This window comes from Thamnophis sirtalis, unplaced genomic scaffold, assembly GCF_051295495.1.
Source record: "Thamnophis sirtalis isolate CommonGarterSnake01/CBP01778 unplaced genomic scaffold, rThaSir2_p1.2 scaffold_10, whole genome shotgun sequence".
NCBI classification, from domain to species: domain Eukaryota; kingdom Metazoa; phylum Chordata; class Lepidosauria; order Squamata; family Natricidae; genus Thamnophis; species Thamnophis sirtalis.
Window position 1 is genome coordinate 63,786,322 of NW_028261390.1, and position 24,385 is coordinate 63,810,706.

The 24,385-nt window shown below is 41.4% G+C and overlaps 1 protein-coding gene and 1 pseudogene across 2 annotated transcripts in view; one reads left to right on the forward strand and one right to left on the reverse strand.

The window, feature by feature from the left end:
* The window catches only part of SCFD2 (sec1 family domain containing 2), a 200,635-nt gene that overhangs the window by 105,130 nt on the left and 71,120 nt on the right, over nucleotides 1–24,385 (forward strand). For both annotated transcript variants that reach the window (XM_087724747.1, XM_087724746.1), the window contains exons 6-7: nucleotides 5,715–5,860; nucleotides 11,775–11,909. In XM_087724747.1, the coding sequence (XP_087580873.1) occupies nucleotides 5,715–5,860; nucleotides 11,775–11,909 (281 nt within the window). The remainder of the gene's footprint in view (nucleotides 1–5,714; nucleotides 5,861–11,774; nucleotides 11,910–24,385) is intronic.
* Nucleotides 23,554–23,994, reverse strand: LOC106551112 (HLA class II histocompatibility antigen, DR beta 4 chain pseudogene; annotated as a pseudogene).

Genomic DNA, 24,385 nt, shown 5'->3' on the forward strand with positions numbered 1-24,385 from the left:
CCCTGGGGGTCAGATCTAAGCACCCCGTGGGCTGGATCCGACCCGCGGGCCTTAACTTTGACACCCCTGTATTAGAATAATTCCAAAAAATCAGGATCAACCAATAACTATAGGAGATACCTGGCAACCATCTGCATCGACTCTTTTCTTAAGAAGGGGGGGGGGGAGTATGAGCAATCAGCTTGAATTGTTTTATATTTATTTACACACACACATATATACTGGTCTTGTTGTATTCGGGTCTTTTCTTGTCTAAGATTGAGATTGTCTTGGCGATGTTTCGGCGAGGTCTCACTCGCCATCTTCAGGCTGGGTTTTGACATACATATATATACATACACATATATACATATATACATACATATATGGCTTTCTGCCTGGATGGCTCCCAGAGTGAGCCGATAGACAGAAAAGGGAAGCAGTATGCTCCCTCCCATATTTAGACATACCAGGGGTTGTGACACTATATATATAGATAGAGATAGATAGATAGAGATAGAGATAGAGATAGAGATAGAGATAGAGATAGAGATAGAGATAGAGATAGAGATAGAGATAGAGATAGATAGATGATAGATAGATAGATAGATAGATAGATAGATAGATAGATAGATAGATAGATAGATAGATAGATAGATGATAGATAGATAGATAGATAGATAAAATACAATATATCATATAGGCTGATTCAAAGAGGGAGAGCATGTGGCTTAGAGGCTAATACAACTGCCTAACATGTAATAGCAGCCCAGGTTTGAATCTAGTCTCCCTTTATATATATATCCCTAACCCTAAACTCTAAGCCACAAGTTCTCCTACCTTATCAGGCATACTAGGTGCTTTGACAAAACACTTAATCATTCCCCTGGCTCAGCTGATAAGGAAGGAGAGCTTGTGGCTTAGAGGTTAATATAACTGCTTAACATGTGAAACAGCCAAAGTTCAAATCCTAGTAAGGGTATGGCTAGCTGATGAGCGCTAATTAGCTTGAAATAGACCTATATTAGTCTCCCTTCATTTATTTATCAGCAAAAATGTATGTCTGTGTCTGTATATACACATATATACAGTGTGTGTGTGTATGTAAGAGATTTTTATATTTTTGTATAAAATTTTAAATTTACACAACCACAGGTTGCAGTGATAGTGAATTTATTCCCTCTTGGAAAACAAGTGTTTTCAACTCAGCTCTCCAAAGTAAAAAATAGCTTGAGAGAGTTATGGCATCTATAAAAGTTCAAATAAACACTTATATAGCATTGTTATGAAGAGACCAGAAATGTTCTGACTTTGTTTTCCAAGACTAGTTCAAACCAACCGAAGACGCCTCCGGCTGCTGTCGCTGAATGGAGGCAGTTCTGTTTTTGTCCTGATAAATGATTCCGTAGACTGCCAAAGTCCTGGGCAGTCTGAACATTTTAGTCTTATTAATTTAAAAGGATGTCATATGTTAGAACTAATGGCAGAAATTTATCCCCACACGGTGATATTTTAACATTTACTCATCATCATCCTACAGTTGCTGTATAAATGCTTGGGTGGTTGCTATGGTGACAGGAAAAGTGATGATACTCAACAAGATGGCAGCTCAACCACTGGTTACTGGCCCTTTTTAAAAACATACCGTTGAATACATTTTAATTCTCTGCACTGTGTTGAATTTTCTTAGTGTGTGGCAAGATCTGCAATCTGTACTCTGTTTCTGAATTGAAAGTGGGAATGGTGGATTAGAGGAAGGCAGTATTCGAATAAACATCTCTTCCAGGCCACATAATACAGTATATATAATACATAATACAGTACTTAATAGTAAGGGAGAGAAAAAGTTTTGTAAAAGGAACATGTAGAATCAAGTTTGCTAGAACTTTGCTGTGAAAGTAATGTCCTAGATGCCATGAAAAATGATGTCGTAATGGTACAAAAATGATATCGCAATGATGTCGTCAATTACAGTGAAGGACCCTGTTAGGAATATAATTCTAATGGTTGGGTTGGCAATATATAAATCATGTAACAATGGTGTAACTGTTACTTTAAATCATACTGTAAAATGTGATTGGTTGCTGTTTTGGCCATCAGAGGGAGCCAGAAGGACTGTTAGCTCTCTCTGTTCGTTAGATGCTGGGCTGATCTGATCTGAGTGTTTTGGAAGCTGGCTGTTAGAAAGTGCCGTGAGCTGTTGTAAGTTTTGCAACTGTTAGCAAACCTTGATTACTGGATTGATTATCTGTTACTGGACTATGTTATTTGGATTATCCCTTAACTGAAAGACGTTGATAACTGATTGAATTATCCGTGTATGACTTGGACTGTTTTGATGGACTCTGATACCTCTATTTCCAAGAAAGTAAGTCTATTTAAACTGCACTGTCTCTGTATGCTGGTTTGTGTGTTCTCCAACACAACTCTAACAATGCTTCTCTGAACGTACTCGCTCTCCCAACGGGGAGTTTACCTAAGAGACCCATACCCTACAAATAAAAAATATTAATAAAATTGTTAAACCTTATGAAGTCAATAAAGCATGAACAGTGGATAGTTGACAATGCAAATGCTGCAGGTAATATAGCACTGTAGCTACAATTAAAGAAGTCAAACTTTTCTGATTTGATTAACAGGTTATAAGGATTAAATACGCCTGAGCACCTTGAAAAATTAACTATTACATGTAACCTCCAGCCACATTAAATGCTGTATGGAAAACCAGCAGGTTCCATAACTATACGTAGGATCATTATATTATATTAGATTAGATTAGATTAGATTAGATTTATTGGCCAAGTGTGATTGGACACCCAAGGAATTTGTCTTTGGTGCAGATGCTCTCAGTGTTCATAAAAAGACAAGATACATTCGTCACGAATCATAAAGTTCAACACTTAATGAGAGTCCTAGGGTGCAAATAAGCAATCAAATCATATGGTTCCACCACAAATGCGCGAACGACAAAAGCGCGCCTGACTAAACCGCGATGAGAAAACCGCGCCGACAAAACCGCATGACGAATGAGCGCTGAAGCGCGCCGACAACAGCGCGCCGACAGAAGCGCGCTGTAACCTAACCCTAAACCTAACCCTAAACCTAACCCTAAACCTTACCTTAACTTAAATCGCGTTTCTGTCGGCGCGCTGTTGTCGGCGCGCTGTTGTCGGCGCGCTTTTGACATTGCGGTTTTAGCGCCGCGCTTTTGACGTTCGCGCTTTTGTCGGGTCACGAATCATATTAGGAAACAATCAATATAAATCGTAAGGATACAAGCAACAAAGTTACAGTCATAAGTGGGAGGAGATGGGTGATAGGAACGATGAGAAGATTAATAGCAATTGTAATGCTGACTTAGTAAATAGTTTTGTATAAAGGAGAAGGACATATATATTCTGTAGTCTTAACTGATTGATATAAAGAAGCCTTGGGACTTGCAATAACTATGATTGTCAGAAAATAAAGCCAGTGCAATCCTTGAATCTGTGTTACTTTTTTCAAAATTGTTTCTGCCTCAAGTAAAAGGCCTTTCTAATGTTCTTTCGAAACTCAAAAACCTTTCTTTCTTGCTCTATGAAAATTCAATTTCAAGGAATGGGGAGTCATAAGGGGTTCGTGTTTTTCAAACCTTGCTATTAAACATAACGTTGCCACCTACTTCAGATCCGTCCTGGTGTCTTTGCAAAATTACCACTGACTAATTAAAACTACCACTGACTAATTAATTATCTTATTTCTTAAGTGCGGCTCAATGGGACAGGTTTTAAAGCTCCAAAAAAAGAGACCTGTAGATACATTGCCAAGTAAGAATTGAATCCAAGCCTCTGGAACGGGAATGACATTCTTTAGCGTTTGTGAATCTCTTGAGATTTTGCCCAGATCACCTTTCACAAAATCGTTGCGTTGCACTTCTCGTCGCAATATATGCTCTAGTACCGGGGTCACCAACCTTGGCCACTTGAAGACTAGTGGACTTCAATTCCCAGAATTCCTCAGCCAGCAAAGCTGAGGAATTCTAGGAGTTGAAGTCCACAAGTCTTCAAGTGGCCAAGGTTGGAGACCCCTGCTCTAGTAGGCCTATTTAAAGCAAAATACTTTGGTCGTTCTTACTTACAAAATACTTTAGTCACTTTTTTTTGGTCACCCACACAGAGAAGACCAAGACAGATGATTAGGGGACTGGAGGCTAAAACATATGAGGAACGGTTGAAGGAACTGGATATGTCTAGTTGAATGAAAAGAAGGACTAGGGGAGACATGATAGCAGCGTTCCAATATCTCAGGGGCTGCCACAAAGAAGAGGGAGTCAAACTATTCTCCAAGGCACCTGAGGGTAAGACTGGGTGGAAACTGATCCAGGAGAGAAGCAATTTAGAACTGAGGAGAAATTTCCTGACAGAACAATTAATCAGTGGAACAGCTTGCCTCCAGAAGTCGTGAATGCTCCAACACTGGACATTTTTAAGAAGATGTTGGATAACCATTTGTCTGAAGTGGTGTAGGGTTTCCTGCCTAAGCAGGGGATTGGACTAGAAGACCTCCAAAGTCCCTTCCAACTCTGTTATTCTACTATTATTATATTACTTTGTTGGAAAATTCATTCACAAACACATATTTAACTATATGTTCAGCTATCTGGGTAGGTTTTTTAAAAAAAATCCATGGCAGATGCAAAAACGGGACAGAAAGACCTTATGAATATATGTGTGAGCCAAGGTGGCGCAGTGGTTAAAATGCAGCACTGCAGGCTACTGCTAGATCAGCAGGTCAGCGGTTCAAATCTCACCGGCTCAGGGTTGACTCAGCCTTCCATCCTTCCGAGGTGGGTAAAATGAGGACCCAGATTGTTGGGGGCAATATGCTGACTCTCTGTAAACCGCTTAGAGAGGCCTGAAAGGCCTATGAAGCGGTATATAAGTCCACTGCTATTGCTATTGCTATTGCTATTATAAACTTGGATTATAAAGAAAACTAAAATGTCTTGTGTGCAAGTGTCAGGTTGTACTGTTTCTCAGGGTAAAACTCATAATGTCTCTTATAACTAGATTTTTTTTAAAAAAAATTGTAGCTGAATCCCATAAACTGGTGAGTTTTTATTCTCTGCTGTAACTTATCAAATGTGGCGTCCAAATCGAGTGCTTTTCGTTTGTATGGCATTTGGCAAGTTTGCCAGACCCCCAGTAGGAGTAGAAAGAAAACCTCAAGTTGTAGGGATGTGCCAGCCTTGAACAATTCATGGCACGACAAAATCGCGGTCCACTAAAGCACGCCTGATTAAAGCGCGTACCTGACATTATCAGCAGCGCGACAAATATGACTGCGGAGAAAAAAGGGCGCTTTAAAAAGCGCTTTTAAAGCAAGCTGATTCACGTAAAGGTAAGGGTTAGGTTTAGGGTTAGGGTTAGGGCTAGGTTAAGGGTTAGGGTTAGGTTTAGGGTTACGTTAAGTGTTAGGGTTAGGGTTAGGGTTAGGTTAAGGGTTAGCGTTAGGTTTAGCGTTAGGTTAAGGGTTAGGTTTAGGGTTAGGTTAAGGGTTAGGTTTAGGGTTAGGGTTAGGGTTAGGTTTGGGGGGGTTAGGTTTAGATTTACGCGTTAATTTTAACTTTACCGCTCACAGCATGCTGTTTTCGTCGCGCTGTGATGACGCGCTTTCGTCGAGCGCGCTTTAGTCTACCGCGGTTTTGTGGTGGAACCGAACAATTTCCCCCACTAACTCATCTTCCCTTCTTTCAGGTTGTGAGTCCTCCACCAAGGTTACACTTCAAAAAGCCACGGCGGCAGTGAATGAGATCTTTAAGAGCCTACGGGATGTGAGCCGAGCTCGGACGCACATGAAACAGTTTAATTCTGTACATATCCCGGGAAGCCACAGCCAGCAGGCAAGTTGACATGTGTTTCTCTAATCAGTCTTCATCTCTTCCACCCTGGCAGGCAACCAAAACTACATTTTCCTGAACGTGACCCACATTGTGTGATGTTTGGATATAAAATCCATCTTGCTCTCCATAACTGAGTTTTTAGAATACATCTTTCCTCCATGTGCCACCATGGGTTGTTTTTTTTTTTTAAGACTACCATAATTGCTAAAACTGTAGCAATTGGTTTGAATGATGGCAGCTTTATATTTGACATCCAAGCAGCATTCCCATAAATTACCGAAAGCCTACAGATTAAAATATCTCTCTTTCTCTCTCTGTCTCGGTCTCTCTCTCTCTGCCTCTCTCTGTCTCTCTCCTACCTCGCTCTCTGTCTACCTCCCACTTTCTCGCTCTCCGTCTCCCTTGCTCTCTCCGCTCTCCCCCTTCCCTCCCCCCTCCCTCCTCTCTCTCATAGCTTGCCTTTCTCGTCTGATGAACGCTTGCTACAACTTCAAAATCTAAAATTGAAAATGAAGTTTTAAAGGTTGTGTGTGTGTGTGTGTGTATGTTGCATTTGTGCTGATAAATAAATAGAGACTAGTATAGATCTATTTCAAGCTATTTAGCTCTCATCAGTTAGCCATACCCTTACTGGGAATCGAACCTGGGCTGTATTACATATCAGGCAGTTATATTAGCCACTAAGCCACAGGCTCTCTTCCTTTATCAGCTAGGCCAGGGAAATAGGTATGTATTGTGTCACAGCCCCTGGTATGCCCAAATATGGGAGGAAGCCTACTGCTTCCTTTCTCTGTCTATCGGCTCATCACAAGAGATCATCCAGACAGAAAGCCATTATTTTTACTGTTGCCTTTGTTACATTTGTGTTGCATTTGTGCTGATAAATAAATAAAGGGAGACTAGTATAGATCTATTTCAAACTATTTAGCTCTCATCAGCTAGCCATACCCTTACTGGGAATCGAACCTGGGCTGTATTACATATCAGGCAGTTGTACTAGCCACTAAGCCATATATATATTTATAAAAAAAAAATCTAATAGATACCTTTCACCCTGGCTTCGCTGATAATGGATAAGAGCCTGTGGCCTAAGGGCTAAGATGTCTGCCTAGTATGTAATATAGCCCAGGTTCAAATCCCAGTAAGGGTATGGCTAGCTGATGAGAGCTAAATAGCTTGAAATAGATCTATACTAGTCTCCCTTTATTTATTTATCAGCACAAATACAACAAAATGTAACAAAAAGGCAACAGTAAAAATATTGGGTTTCTGCCTGGATGGTCTCTTGTGATGAGCCGAAGGACAGAAAATGGAAGTAGTGATCTTACTCCCATATTTGGGCATACCGGGGGTTGTAAAAAAAAATCATAGATAGATAGATAGATAGATAGATAGATAGATAGATAGATAGATAGATAGATAGATAGATAGATAGATAGATAGATAGATAGATAGATAGATAGATAGATAGATAGATAGATAGATAGATAGATAGATAGATAGATAGACAGACAGACAGACAGACAGACATATGTGTATATATATATATATGTGTGTGTGTGTGTGTGTATGTATATATATGTATGTGTATATATATATGTGTGTGTGTGTGTGTGTGTGTGTGTATATATGTATATATATGTATGTGTATATATATATGTGTGTGTGTGTGTGTGTGTGTGTGTGTGTATGTGTGTATATATATATATATATAAATTAAAAGACAGTCAAAGGAGGCGTATCTATACAAATGTTCTAACCACTGAGGGTGTGAAGCCCACTTAGGAGGGAGTACATTCCAGAGCCTTTTCAGCCACCGAAGGGAGGCCTCTCCTGTCTGCCAAAAAGACAGATCTCTCCCAGCAGGGACGTGTTCCAAAGGACCTCTCCCGCTGATCTTATTAACGCCATAAATTCATAACGAGAGCTGTGGAGCAGAATAGTCAGGTCCTCAACTTTTCAGGGCTCTCAAAGCAACGCCCTAAATCATGCCCAATGCGGATCTGTTTCCAGAACTGTTTTGCAGCCAAGATCCCTGCTGTCTTCTGCATGGAGGGGGGCCATGTAAAATGCATTGCAGCAATCAAGACCAAATGTTGTAGTTGTGGCCCACCAGCAGCCCAGCGGAGCTGGTGGCAGACAGTGAGGAGGTTGGGGAGGAACATGGGCCAGTCCTGGAGTCTGGGAAAGGCTCTGATGAGTGCTGTGCATCAGAGGCACAGATGGGGCCAGTGCTGTCCGACAGCTTTCAGCTGCTTTCGGAGTCAGAGATCAGTGGGGCAGAAGAACAGCTGGAGCCTGTTCCCGATGGGCACATGCGCAGAGCTGCCAGGAGAAGGGAACAGCTAAGGAACAAGGGCCGACTCGGGAGTAAAGGCACAGATGGACGGTGAATGGCCCCTCCCAGAGGGAATAAAGAGGAGCGAAAGGGGAGTGGAGTTTGCAGGAGACAATTTGTTCCTTTAATTAGTGTGAAGATTTGTTTGTGACTCTCAGAGACTCCTTGCCAAGTATTAACTTGTACTGCGTTGTGTTTGGAAGATATCGTCCTAGCAGCTCTCCCAGCCTGATAAGGTCTGTGGTTGTAAATTCACCCTTGAAAGATGGCTTGCCGAAAGACTTTGCTGTATGTGAATGAGAGGATTTCACATTAGCTTAATAAAAAGGAGTTTTGTTGGGACAAGGAGTCTGCTTCATGATTTTGTGAAGCTTAGGTCAGAACACAAGTTAAGAGCCGAGGTGGCGCAGTGGTTAAATGCAGCACTGCAGGCTACTTCAGCTGACTGCAGTTCTACAGTTCGGCTGTTCAAATCTCACCAGCTCAGGGTTGACTCAGCCTTCCATCCTTCCGAGGTGGGTAAAATGAGGACCCGGATTGTTGGGGGCAAAATGCTGACTCTGTAAACTGCTTAGAGACGGCTGAAAGCCCTATGAAGCGGTATATAAGTCTAACTGCTATTGCTATTGCTAACACAGATGTAAATGATCTGATTGCCTCAGGAACAGGCATAACTGTATACAATCAGCCCTTGTCCCTGCAAAATAAATATTCTTTTTTAAAAAAAAGATAGGTACGGCTGAAAATCAAAGAGCGGCCACAGAGCATCTGATCTTTCAGAGAAATTGTAATCCCAATCCAAAGAGGATGAACCTAAATTCCCAAGTCAGTTTATCAACGTCACACCATCTTTTGGGGATTTGGCTTAAGTTTATTCTCTCACACCCAGCCCACTAAGTCAGCGGTTCCCAAACTTGGCAACTTTAAGACTTGTGGACTTTGATTCCAAGAATTCTCCAGCCAGCTTTGCTGGCTGGAGAATTCTGGGAGTTGAAGTCCACAAGTCTTAAAGTTGCTAAATTTGGGAACCACTGCACTAAGTGAATTTAAGCAGAGGATAAAGGTGCCATTTCCTTCCGTGGTCTTTGCTGGAGATAAACCTGGTTATCATCAGCATGTTTGCGTTACTCTTCTCCAACCTGTTGGGCAACATTTTAAAGCGGGTTTTATACAGATTTTGGATCAATGTGCTGGGCAAAATGGGACAAGATAGGTCAGCAGCATTGGTACTGAATATCACTGTGTGTATCGATCTTGACCCTCTCCCGATATCACTTGTGTTTGCACCCTATGCCTTCCCATCTATTAGAGGAGAGGAAAAACGAAATTAATTGCAGCATAAAGCCAGAGGAAAAAAGGAACAAAACCGTAACTGCACAGCCTTACAACAAAAACAGAACTTTTTATGCTGTCACCTTGATAGGGTAGCAAATCTCATATTCAGAAGCTTCAGCTTGCATTAAGCTGGACCAAAGGTAATAGCCATAGCAGTTAGACTTATATACCACTTCATAGTGCTTTACAGCAGTGTTTTTCAACCACTGTGCCGCGGCACACTAGTGTGCCGTGACATAGTGTAAGGTGTGCCGTGGGAAAAACACTTTATATATAGTCAATATAGGCACAGAGTTAAATTTTTTTAACATTTTCTAATGGTGGTGTGCCTCGTGATTTTTTTCATGAAAAAAGTGTGCCTTTGCACAAAAAAGGTTGAAAAACACTGCTTTACAGCATTCTCAAAGTGGTTTACAGAGTCAGCCTCTTGCCCCCAACAATCTGGGTCCTCATTTTACCAACCCCGGAAGGATGGAAGGCTGAGTCAACCTTGAGCCGGTCACGATCGAACTCCTGACTATGGGCAGAGTTAGCCTGCAATATTGCATTCTAATAACCACTGCACCTTAGGCTTATGTTAGTCTTAGTATAATTTATACTCAAGCTGTATACGAAAAGGTGACCATCCTTAGTGGATAGTTAACCAACTGTTGCAGCCTCGGTGATAAATCACTCTTAAGAGCCGAGGTGGCTCAGTGGTTAGGGTGCAGTACTGCAGGCCATTTCAGCTAACTGTTATCTGCAGTTCAGCGGTTCTAATCTTACCGGCACAAGGTTGACTCAGCTTTCCATCCTTCCGAGTTGGGTGAAATGAGGACCCAGACTGTGGGGGCGATATGCTGACTCTGTAAACCGCTTAGAGAGGGCTGAAAGCCCTATGAAGCAGTATATAAGTCTAACTGCTATTGCTATTAATATGATCCATTTGTGAAATATAACTTGCCTTGCAAGCAGCTCTTCATTACATCAGAAAAAATAGTTATCCTTCTTAATTCCATACATTGGATGTTTTGGTAACTTATTCAAATGCCTCATATTGCATAAATATGTTTCTTATTGAATTCACAACATCAAGCAGTATAGTAAAGAGCTGTGTCTCCGAGAATGAGTGTAAAAATGTGTGATCAGGACGTTTTGGCCAGTGCATCTAATTTTCTTTTTCGCTTGGGTAGAAGGAAAAAAGGGACACTGATGTTCCAAAAAGCTGGATGAAGAAATAAATGCTGATGGCTGTAATTGCTTTGGAAAATATTTTTATTTCTTTCAAGTTGTTTCAGATTAAGTGGTTAGTTTCTCATTTGTTTTTCATTTCCCCACCCTCCAAGATAAGTGGCACTTCCGTTTATAATTTCCACAACTTGATTCAGCAGGAGTTTTCTAAGAAAACTAGAGAGGGGCTTTCTTGGAATAGCAAAAGTAAGAAATGTTGCCTGCCACTAATTTTTGTAAATTATAAGCTTCCTACTTTAATTGTTGTTATTCACTGTTTAATACTTTAGATTTACAGCATAGTAATTGCATAAGTCCATAAAATTGAATATGGTAGGGTTTTCCCCCCCACTAACTAAAAGCTTTTAATTATTTTGCAGTTTAATCCTGCATCGTTCTAATAATGTGTACACTTGTATCACAACAGATATTTATTTTAAGCAGGGGTAGAGTGCTATTGTACAATGGTTTTCGGGGAATTCAAACCATCCAGCTTCAGTGATGATTAATGCAGCGTAATTGAAGAGTATCACGAATGAAGATCACTGTGTAATATCAGTGAAATTATTTACCTGACAGCCATTTGTATTCCCATATTTTTCGGACTATAAGACGCACCTAGATTTAGAAGAGAAAAACAAGACAAAAAATAGTTTTTGGCCTCCTCACGTTCCGTTTTCTCCCTCTCTGCCCCCCCCCCCCCCAGAAACAGTTTGCAGGCCAAAAACAGGCCCGTTTTTGGCCTCCCAAACCCTCTGTGCCTTCACGGGGCTGTTTTTGGTTTGCAGAGTGCTTCTGAGGGCCGGGGAGGACGAAAACTGGATGTCCGGAGTGCTACAGAGTGCTTCCGGGGAGGGCAAAAACGGATTCTTTTTTAGGCAAAGCGCATGCGCTGTAGGTAGGGTGAGCGCGTGCGCGCTCACATTTGCGAACCGGTAGGGAAGGTAAGTGATTGCCACCCCTCATTATTATGTTCACTTTGAAAAATGCAATGTATTTAATTTTAACAAATAGGGGTGATTTTCTTTCAAGGCATCTTATAAGCCATTGGTGAAGCAAGTGGTGGAAGAAATTTACAACCCTGATCGACCTGACCCCGTTGATATTGAACACATGTCTTCTGGGCTGACCGATCTTCTGAAAACAGGATTCAGCATGTTTATGAAGGTAAAGCGATCGTGTGTGTGAACACAGTGACCTCTGATTAAAATGTGCAGAATTTTATTAAGAAGCAGACGATCCGTGTATCCTCCTCTATTTATTTCCTATCTGAAATTTGTACTTTTGGGGGGACATTGCAAGAAGATCAGTGATACATATACATATATACATACACACACACACACACACACACACACACACACACACGCATATAACATAATTGGGAGATGATAAATGATAGGGATTCGTTGATGACCCAACTTCTATTCCTGTTACGTGGCAGTTGTTTATCTGTCCCATTAACTGATGGAATTACAGTGGTCTATTAAGTATGTTGAGAAATATTAAAAAAAAAACATTATGGGAATTAAATGTCTACTACATTATGCCCTGCTTATTTTATCCCACCTGAGTTCCTGGGAAAACGATAAGACACAAATATAACAACAAAATAGATAGATAGATAGATAGATAGATAGATAGATAGATAGATAGATAGATAGATAGATAGATAGATGATAGATAGATAGATAGATAGATAGATAGATAGATAGATAGATAGATAGACAGACAGACAGACAGACAGACAGACACTTCCATTCTCTATCCTTCGGCTCGTCACAAGAGACCATTCAGACAGAACCCAATATTTTTTTACTGTTGCCTTTTTGTTACATTTGTTATATTTGTGCTGATAAATAAATAAAGGGAGACTGGTATAGATCTATTTCAAGCTATTTAGCTCTCATCAGCTAGCCATACCCTTACTGGGATTCAAACCTGGCTGTATTACATATTAGGCAGTTGTATTAGCCACTAGGCCACAGGCTCTCCTCCTTTATCAGCTAAGCCAGGGAAATAGGTATGTATTGTGTCATAACCCCTGGTTTGCCCAAATATGGGAGGAAGCATACTGCTTCCTTTCTCTGTCTATCGGCTCATCACAAGAGGCCATCCATACACACACATACACACATACAGTGTTATGTCAAAGCACCCGGTATGCCCAAACATGGGAGGGAGCATACTGCTTCCCTTTTGCCTTTCATCTCCACCCTAGGAGCCTTCCAGGCAGAAAACCATTTTTGTGTTGCATTTGTGATGATAAATAAATAAAGGGAGATCTATAATAGTCTCTATTTATTTATCAGCACAAATGCAACATACATACATACATACATACATACATACATACATACATACATACATACAAACCCACCAAGGAGATGCATGGTTTGTGACCTAGGGTTTTTTTTAAATCAAAAGATGAGTGAATATATGTTATTTGCAATATGATACCATGAATGTCTGAGCCTTTTGCACTAGGGGGGAAAAAGTGTTTCTTATTGCATTTGCTACACTGACCTCCCAGATATATTCCCCAAATATAAATGTATAGTTTTTTTTTCCCGTTGTGACATTTGCCACCATTCAAGTTGGACGTGGATGTGAAAAGTTGTACTGACCTGTCAAAATGTGAAAAGCATTCCTTGTTCTTTTTCCAAATCTGACAGGGGGGGAGATAAAGAAGTGTAGCGTTGAAAGATTTTTCTGCCTTCTTCCTTCTCCCCTGCTCCCCCCAAAAACAGAACAAAATTGGTACCCATTCATTTCATCCCATGTCACAGAAAATATCCGTGGCCCCACAGGTCGCTGTGACCGGCTGGGGTGGAAGAATCTGTAGCGTATTTTAAGCAGGGAATATTTTAAGCAACGATCTGTGTGTATGAAAAAGATTTAAACTTTTGAAGGCAGGCACCGAGGGTAATGAATTGTACGATGATTTGTAAGCAGTAATGACTTTTGTTCAAAAGACTTCTCAAAATAGCTTTCCTGAGCAGAGAAAAACAAATCAACTGTAAACTAGACATTTCCAAATTAGAAATGAAAAAAAAGTTGTTTATCTTGTAGCCAAGTGTGACTGTGAATCACTTGTTTTTCTCTGCCTGTGTGAGTTAAACTTGGCCCTGCTCTAGTTGCCTCCAAGGTCTTCGCTTTTTGGGACGTGAAGAAAGAGCCTTTAGGGTATGCTCTCCTCTAGGTTTATATACCCTTTGAAAATTATTCCAAAGGGCTTCCAAGCACAGCATTAGGTCTCTGCTGATTGTTAAAGTAGCCCGATTCATTGATGTTTCTGCAAAACATCAAGGTGTGTGTGTGTGCGTGCGTGCGTGCTATGGCTATTTTAAGAATCACGACCACTTCAACAAATGGATTCCTTAAAGCAATGCCATCTGTTTTCAAGCTGGATCAGAAGCCTGAAAAACATCAGGCTACTTTCACGAAGAGAAAGTTAGTTTGGTCTAGTGCAAGGGCCGGCAACCTGCGGTTCTGGAGCCGCATGTGGCTCTTTCATTCCTCTGTTGTGGCTCCCTCTCGCCTGTCAGCTCCACAATGGATAGGGCAGGTAGAGGAAAAAGGATGCCACGCTAGGAGGAGACTCTATGGTGGGGGAAATCGCACTTCCGGTCGGCTCCAGAATTGAATGTGGGGGCTTCCAGTTAGAGCGTTTGTGGCCCTTTCAATGTTTAAGGTTGCCGACCCCTGGTCTAGTGGTTAAAGCATCAGGCTAGAAATCAGTAGACCATGAGTTCTAGTCCAACCTTAAGCACAAAGCCAGCTGAGTAACCTCGGGCCAATCTTAGCACTAGGAAAGAGGCAATGGAAGGCCACTTCTGAAAACTGCAGGGAATTGTCCAGCCAGTCACCAGAGTCAAAAACACGCTTGACATCCGTTCCTCGCCCCTCCCTCTCCCCAAAAAAACCCTTTAATGAAGAGCAGAGATGGAGTAAGAGGAGTGTCCAAAAAGTCAAGATGACAGCTGTGTCTGCCCTTGAAGCCTCAGCCTTATTCCATGGTACACATTTCAAAGTTGCAGAGCGTCGGTTACATGGCCATGACCGCCATCTTGAATTCCGCTACCGGTTCTCCAGAACTGGTCCGAACCTGCTGAATACCACCTCTGTAGCGTCTATAATGGTATTGGCTGAAGGAATTGAGTATGTCTACTTTAATGAAAAGAAGAACTAGTGGCAACCGGACGGCAGTGTTCCAATATCTCAGGGGCTGCCCCAAAGAAGAGGCAGTCAACTTACTCTGCAAAGCACCTGAAGGCAGAACAAGAAGCAACGGATGGAAACTAATCAAGGAGAGAAACAACCTAGAACTAAGGAGGAATTTCCTGACAGTTATAACCATTAATTAGTGGAATAACTTGCCTCCAGAAATGGTGGGTGATCCAACACTAGAGGTTTTTAAGAAGAGATTGGACAGTCATTTCTCTGAAATGGTACAGGGTTTCCTACTTGGACTATAAAACCTCCAAGGTCCCTTCCACCTCTGTTATTCTGTTATCTAATTAACTAGATGCCATAACCACAGAGGGGTGCACTCAATCATGTTCCTTAAATGTAAGATTCTGCACAGAGAGAGAAATTGTCCCTTTTTTTTTCCTTCTTTAACCTCTCCCTTCTTCCTTAGTTACTATCATTGCCAGCCATCACAAGGGGATGTGAAAGAGCTAGAATTACTCAGTAATTGCTCATGTGTATAAAAACTTCAGCACAAAACGTCATTCCTGTGTTTGAAACACACAGGCTGGCTATGTAAATTTTGTAGTCTTATAATGGATTTGCCTAAATGTTTTTCCCATTAGAAGGCACATACTTTCCTAAATCAAGTCCACATGACATTCAAAATTGGTATCTATAATGTCTGTCTCTCTGTCTGTCTATCTATATCTACCTATCTATTTTCTACCCACCTATCTATCTATCATCTATCTTTGTCTGTCTGTCTGTCTGTCTGTCTATATCTATCTATCCATCCATCCATCCATCTATCTATCATCTATCTTTGTCTGTCTGTCTGTCTATATCCATCCATCCATCCATCCATCCATCCATCCATCCATCCATCCATCCATCCATCCATCCATCCATCCATCTATCTATCTATCTATCTATCTATCTATCTATCTATCTATCTATCTATCATCTATGTCTACCTACCTATCTACCTACTTATCATCTATCTATAACTACCTGCCTCTATCTATCTACCTACCTGCCTATCTATCAACTACCTACCTATCTATCATCTATCTATATCTACCTACCTACCTAACTAGCTAGGTATCATCTATCTATATCTGTCTATGTGAACAGCCCTAGAAATTATTCGCTGGTGTTTTGTAATATCTGAAAATAAGGAATATGGAAGATCTCAAGATTCTTATTAGTAGTTCCATATTTGTGCACATCAAATAAATAAGGGGATATTTTAACATAACAATAACAGAATAACAGAGTTGGAAGGTCTTGGAGGTCTTCTAGTCCAACCCCTTGCACCAGCAGGAGAGCTTATACCATTCTGAACAAATGGCTACACACACACACACACACACACACACAACACACACACACACACACACACTCCTCATAGTGATATCAGAAGAAAAGATGGGGAAAGCGTACAATTCCCAAACTCACTATATTAAACTATGGTTAGCCTTATATCTGATCAGTCTGATGAAGTTGCTTCAGTAACATATTCCAGATGGCATCTGCTAACATTTCTCTTTTCACTCAGTTTTAAAGGAAATTTAATTTATTAAGTGTATTTTCACAACTAACAAGATAATATTGAACCATGAGGTTTCCTAATTCAGTGGTGGGGGTTATACCTGTATCAATCAATTAATCAATCAAATATTTATTTTAGCATAGAGCAGAATAGACCATATGTGTAGACAACTTTTGAGCATAATGCTAAAAACAAGAAATAGCCATAATTATAGATAGATAGATAGATAGATAGATAGATAGATAGATAGATAGATAGATAGATAGATAGGGATGGATGGATGGATGGATGGATGGATGGATGGATGGATGGATGGATGGAGAGAGAGAGAGAGGGGTAGATAGATAGATAGATAGATAGATAGATAGATAGATAGATAGATAGATAGATAGATAGATAGATAGATATAGAGATAGATAGATAGATAGATAGATAGATAGATAGATAGATAGATAGATAGATAGAGATAGATAGATAGATAGATAGATAGATAGATAGATAGATAGATAGATAGATATGATAGATAGATAGATAGATAGATAGATAGATAGATAGATAGATAGATAGATAGATAGATAGATAGATAGATAGATAGATAGATATGCCACAGTGGTGCAGTGGTTAGAATGCAGTACTGCAGGCTATTTCTGCTGACTACTGGCTGCATGTAATTTGCCAGTTAGAATCTCAGCAGGATCAAGGTTGACTCAGTCTTCCATCCTTCCCAGGTTGGTAAAATGAGGACCTGGATTGTTGGGGACAAGACGCTGACTCTGTAAACTGTTAGAGTGGGCTGTAAAGCACCAACTCTAAGTGCTATTAATTTATGCCAACGCGTACATGTACATATTCTATCTGTTTCACCATCTTACACTATACCAGCATGGTAGATTGTAGCCCATAATTTTTAACTTCATCCTGTAGTTTATTGATTCAGGATAACAAGAATGTTGCACAGAAGTTCGGCGCTTATTATTTGTCAGCCCACACAGGACCAGCTTGGTAGATTAGAAACCATAATCAAGGAAGAAGCTTTCATACATCAATAAATTAATTTGGAATAAAAAAAACAATGATGGAGGAGGAGGAGGAGGAGGATCACATTATTAAAGATATTTATGACAAGTGTCAACTGGAAACTCAACCTTAAATGATATACAAACAATGAGCAGTAGTGGATATGTCCAACACTATCAGTAAAACCACAGTTGGAAACAGAATTTAGATAGAATTGGGTATGATCACAGAAGTCTGTTCTAAAGCTGCAAAGCTTTCTGTTCTGCATCGAAGCTTGTAGCTATTTCCAGATTCACTGTGCTTTAATTCTGACATTCCTCCAAGGAACCGAATCCACAATAGGTAGTTACATCTCCACACAAGCATCTTAAGTATTGCTTGCTCACTGCCAGGAGTTCAATCCTGACTGGCTCATGGTTGACTCAGCCTTTTATCAGCCGAGGTCGACAAAATGAGGACTCGGACTGTTGAGGTCAATATGCTATCATTGTAACTGCCCAGAGAGTGATCTGAAGCACTATGGGGCAATATAGCAATAGCCCTTAGCACTTAGACTTATATACCACTTCATAGTGCTTCTATAGCCCTCCCTAAGCAGTTTACAGAGTCAGCATATTGCCCCCAACAATCTGGGTCCTCATTTTACCGATCTTGGAAGGCTGAGTCAACCTTACTTGAGTTATCCTTGATTGAGGATATTTGTGTGTTCAGAAATTCTTCTTAGACTGAGGAAGAATCTTACTTTCTATAAAGATGGGTAGCTAAGAACCTGAGATTTCTTCCCATTGTAATTTTGAACAGAACCCCTTTTAAGGACCTCTTAGGAATGGGGTGAGGTCCACGGTAGACAGTTTAAGGTTAAAGTTATGGGGATTTGAGGATGTAACAATGGAGTTGGGTAGAGTATTCCAGGCGTTGACCACTCTGTTGCTGAAGTCGTATTTTCTGCAATCGAGTTTGGAGCGGTTTACCTTGAGTTTCTATTGATTGTTTGCCCGTGTATTATTGAGGTTGAAGCTGAAGAAGTCGTTGACAGGTAGGATGTTGTAGCAGACAATTTTGTGTACTACGCTTAGGTCAGGCTGTAGAAAGCGTAGTTTTAGGTTGTCCAAGCCCAAAATTTCAAGCCTGGTGGCCTAAGGGATTCTGTTGTGAGCAGAGGAGTGGAGGACTCTTCTCGTGAAATACCTGTGGACCCACTCAAATTGTGTTAATGTCCGATATACAGTGTGGATTCCAGGCAGTTGAGCTGTATTCGTGGATTGGTCTGGCAAAGGTTTTATATGCCCTAGTTTGCAGTACAATGTTGCCGGAGAGGAAGCTTCGCAAAATTAGGTTAACAACTCTTAATGCCTTTTTGGAAATGCTCCGGGGCTCGTTGTACAACGAGATTGTACAAAATTGTACAAAAAATAAAGATTGGCAATTTAAGAAAAATACTATATGCCATTGGTGGGGAAATGACCCAAATTTAAAAAAAAAAAAAATCTAGAATCTTTGTTTGAATTCAGAAGCCTCTAACTTCCATTTAGTATGTAGGTCAAAAAATATCTGTACGCTCAAGATAGACTGCCAGATAAATTTTGTTAGTGCGTTAATAGAGGAATCCTGGATCTAAATTAAGAGCAATCCATTAACCTAACTAGGACATGTTTCTGAGTTTCTTAGTTTTGGAATGCAAATTTACAGCTGGGCATATAATCCGGAAAGTTGTTTTTTTTAAAATAAGATTTAAATAGTTACATCCTTGTAATATTTGATATTAACTTCAAATGCACCTCTAGAGATTATTTTTTTTTGTAATTTACTGTCCAGATTTTTAAAAAAATGGTAATCAGAGTACAAAATCGCAAAAGATGTTGTAGTGATACTAGTGTACAAGTATTATTAACATTATCCCAAGTACAAGTATCTTGATTTTGTGCATACGCAGCACAGAAACAGATAGATAGATAGATAGATAGATAGATAGATAGATAGATAGATAGATAGATAGATAGATAGATAGATAGACAGACAGACAGACAGACAGACAGACAGACAGACAGACAGACAGACAGACAGACAGACAGATGTATAACTTACTTATAAAGAAATGCTTTTTCAATATAAAGAATTCAACATCATCAGTGGATGGATTACATGGAGTCATTTTTGTTGCACACATGCGCAGCGGGTGAGGCACATGGAAGAGGGTGGGGGGACGCAGGGGGGTCACACGTGCATTGCATTGTGGGTGCAGGCACATGGGCGTGCTGTTGCACACACACACTTTTGGCACTCGACAACAAAAAGGTTTAGCCATCCCTGCCCTACAACTTCTGAAGGCAAGCTGAAAACCCTCGAAAGAGGGCAGAGAAGAAGGATAAAGATGAGAATGGTTGTCCAATCTTTTCTCTAAAATCTCCAACGTTGGATCACCCACAATTTCTGAAGGCAACTTCCCTTCCACTGGTTAGCTGTCCTCACTGTTAGGGAGTTTCTCCTTAACCCCAGGTTACTTCACTCCTTGATTAGTTTCCATCCATTGTTTCTTGTCTTGCCTCCTGGTGCTGTGTGGAATGTGGGTTCCAAATTATGTGTGCATTAGGTCTCTAGCAGAAGCATGAGGATGTGATGAAACACATTTGTTGTTTGGTTAGAATGCAAATCAAGGGTTAACTGGCCATTTCCTCATGAGGAAGGAGTCCAGGAAGCTAAGAGAATGCGTGGAGGCAGACAATTAAGAGACTAGAGATGGAGTAGAATCTGGTACCGAGTAAAAAAAGGATGGAGGATATAATTTCGGGCTACGAAATCTGGTGGCCATACTCCAGTTGATCACCATATGGTAGTATAGGGTTATAGATGTTTGGCATCTCTCTCGATTGGTGGTCCTGAGGATATTTGCAGCCATTTGTAGTAGCTGCATGTAAGCCCTTTCATACAATAGCACGTGACCCGTCAAAACCGTGGAGGACAAAATCGCGCTCGACGAAAGCGCGCATTTGACGTCATCACAGCGCGACGCAAAAAATTAAAAATTGAAATAAAATTAAAATTAAAGCAAGCCGATTCACATAAAGGTAAGGGTTAGATTTAGGGTTAGGTTAAGGGTTAGGTTTAGGGTTAGGTTTGGGGGGGTTAGGGTAAGGTTTTCGCTTTATTTTTACATTTTTCGATCACAGCGCGATGTTTTCGTCGCGCTGTGATGACGTCAAATGCGCGCTTTCGTCGAGCGCGATTTTGTCCTCTGCGGTTTTGTGGTGGAACCACAATAGCAATAGCAGTTAGACTTATATACCGCTTCATAGAGCTTTCAGCCCTCTCTAAGTGGTTTACAGAGTCAGCATATTGCCCCCAACAACAATCCGGGTCCTCATTTTACCCACCTCGGAAGGATGGAAGGCTGAGTCAACCCTGAGCCGGTGAGATTTGAACAGCCGAACTGCAGAACTGCAGTCAGCTGAAGTAGCCTGCAGTGCTGCATTTAACCACTGCGCCACCTCGGCTCTTACAGTCATTCTGTGATTAAACAGGGGGAAGTAAAGATGTTGTTGACTGATTTCTTTCAAGTGAAATAAACAATACGTTTTGTTTGTTCATACAGTGTGTTCAAATGCCTAATTATTCATAATCTTCTGACTTCCCAAGAGAAAGAATAGATAAGGGATAAGAAAGGAGGTGATGTTGTGGCCCGCCAGTGGCCAGCAGAGCTGGAAGCACATTCGGACAGTGAGGAGGTTGGGGAGGAAGATGGGCCAGTCCTGGAGTCTGGGGAAGGCTCTGATGAGGGCTCTGTGTCAGAGGCAGAGAGGGGGCCAGAGCCGTATGCCAGTTATCAGCTGCCTTGAGAGTCAGACATCAGTGAGGCAGACGAACAGCTGGAGCCTGTTCCCAGTGTGCACATGCACAGAGTTGCTAGACGAAGGGTACAGCTAAAGGACAGGGGTTGACTTGGAAGTAAAGCCACAGGTGGACGGTGAATGGCCCCTCCCAGAGGGAATAAAAGAGGAGCGAAAGGGGAATGGAGTTTGCAGGAGACAATTAGTTCACTTAATTGGTTCGTGACTCCTTGCCAGGTTTTGCAGATATCGGCCTGGCAGCTCTCCAAGCCAGATAAGGTCTGTGGCTGTAAATCCTCCCTTGAAAGACTTTGCTGGATGTGAATGAGCAGAACTCACAATTAATAAAAGGGGTTTTTGTCGGGACAAGGAGTTTGCTTCATGCTCTCAGGAAGCCTCGGTCAGAACAGATGACACCCACCGATACTTCAAAGTCAGATTGCATCATTCTGAGGGGGATGGCTGAGAGTTTTTAAAATATGGGTATTTGGCCTCAAAATGAATGCGTAAGGGATTATGACACTTCCAATGAGCCCAATTTTGCTGCAAAGGCAAGGATAGGATTTGCCGTGGCGCAGTGATTAGGGTGCAGTACTGCAGGCCACTTCAGCTGACTGTTATCTGCAGTTCAGCGGTTCTAATCTCACCGGCTCAAGGTTGACTCAGCCTTCCATCCTTCCGAGGTGGGTGAAATGAGGACCCAGACTGTGGGGGCGATATGCTGACTCTGTAAACCGCTTAGAGAGGGCTGAAAGCCCTATGAAGCGGTATATAAGTCTAACTGCTATTGCTATTGCTATTCTGAATCTTGAGTTTATGAGAATGTTTGAAGAGGTTTTTTCCCCCCCACCTTGACCTGGAAAGGCTGAACAATGCCAGAATAAAGCGATCTCATCTGTAAAATGGGTTAATTGGCACATTCTTGAAATATCAATAATATACTAACAAAAAAAATAACCCCATTTTGTCTGTAATTAAATTGTTCCCTTTGTCGTGCTTTTGCACAGACAAGGCCTTTAAAATCAATAAAGTGGCACGCATGTCGGTCTGTATTGGATTTCAACCGGTGTGTTTTAGCACATTATCATCTTTTAATAAACACTGTAAATGGGTCACAGTTATTCCCACTTTAGAAATGAGAGCAGTTGTTGCTTGTGATCTTATCAGGGACATGCAACAAATCTATATCTGAGCTGGTTTCCTGCGGCCAGATCTAACATAATTGTCCCCTTAACCCACTTTAGTCCTGGCACATATTTTTATATAACTTTATTAAGATTCTGATTCTGCTCCCATGAGCTTAATGTTCACTGTCAAAATCTGAGATAAAGCAGTCCAAATTACAAGCTCAAACCTATTTACATGGAAATAGGTTTGAGCTTGTAAATAGTATTAGTATACTATTAGTATTAGCATAGTATTAGTATTAGTATAGTATTAGAGTTAATAGTATTAGGCAGTATTATTAGTAATAGGCAACAAGATTATTATTATTAGGTGTATTTAGTTTTAGATTGCTCTATAGCTTTATAGCAAGACAATATTAATGTTCTTTTTAAAAATAATCAATATTTTGCAGTAGCTGTAATGCAGAAATATTACACTGTATGGAAATCAGAAAGTCTTTGGATAAAACCATCATATTTTTCATTGAAGAAAGTTAAACAAGCAACAGGTTAACAAGCAAACCACATTTACTTTCTTTTGTTATTTACTTTTCAGCATCATTTGCTGGAGAAGAATTAAAATGAGTTGACAATCAAGAGTAGCATCCTTCTCCTATAGATCTGGCCCGCAATCTTAAGACGAAGGCTGCCAAATTAGCAGTGACAGAGAGAGGAAAGTAAATAGCAGATTAAAACATTTTGGGCTATTAAAAGAACAGCCTTGGTTCCCTCTCTCCCCTCTAGCTGAAGTTTATTCTTTTATAACAAAGCGAAGGGAAGGGATTCGGAGGAAGAGTGATGCAGATGAAGCTGCTGTGGGTTCCAAGTCAGGAGAGAGGAGGGGGCTGGAGTGACAGGTCGGCCCAGCATCTCTGGGGACAGTCTAGATGGTCTCTACCCCTCCCTCACAAGAAATAGAGCCCTGAAAAGAAGCTTGGGGGAGAAGGTCCAGGATGCCGTTCCCCTCTTCTCCCCAACCTGTCACCTTCAGCCTTCATTTTTCACAGGTTGCAAACCGGACAGAGAGTCATCAGCTACTAAAGAAGAAAAAATCCTTTTGCATCAGAGAGCAGGATTAATTCATGAGTGCTGCAAGGGGTTGGGTGGGAGTTGCTTTCTTGCTCTTCAGGTAGGAGAAGAGTTCCACAGCCAGGAAGGCCACTCCTATCACGACCCCCATTATCCCCGTCCAGAGTTTGCTCCTGGCAGAGCTGGAGGAACGGAGTTCCCACTGGACAATGATGGGGGCCTCTAGGGTGGTGTGCTCCACTTTGCAAGTGTAGTCATCTCCCCCCCCCCCGCTGGGGTTGGGTCTCCAGCATCACCTGGAGCTGGTAGGTCCAGTCTCCGTTCTGGAGCAGCCCCCCAAAGGCCACGCCCTCCTTCTCCAGCTGCCCATTTTTCAGCCACCGGACCTCGATCTCCATGCGGTAAAAGCCCATCACGGTGCAGAGGAGGATGGTGTTGAGGGAAGCGGGGTGCATCTTGGTGGGTGAGATGGTGAGAGTGGGCTTGGCTCTCCGGCTGATCAGTCACTGCTCGGTCTTGGCCACCTCGTAGCTGACCTCACCTTGTAGGCCTGTCAGCAGAAGCGATCCACAGAATAGCCTTGTTTTGAAAACCTTGCCTAGTAATTATAGCAGTTAGACTTATATACCGCTTCATAGGGCTTTCAGCCCTCTCTAAGCGGTTTACAGAGTCAGCATATCGCCCCCAACAACAATCCGGGTCCTCATTTTACCCACCTCGAAAGGATGGAAGGCTGAGTCAACCTTGAGCCGGTGAGATTTGAACAGCCGAACTGCTGAACTGCAGTCAGCTGAAGTAGCCTGCAGTGCTGCACTCTAACCACTGCGCCACCAATTATAGCAGTCGGGAATTATCTTGAAC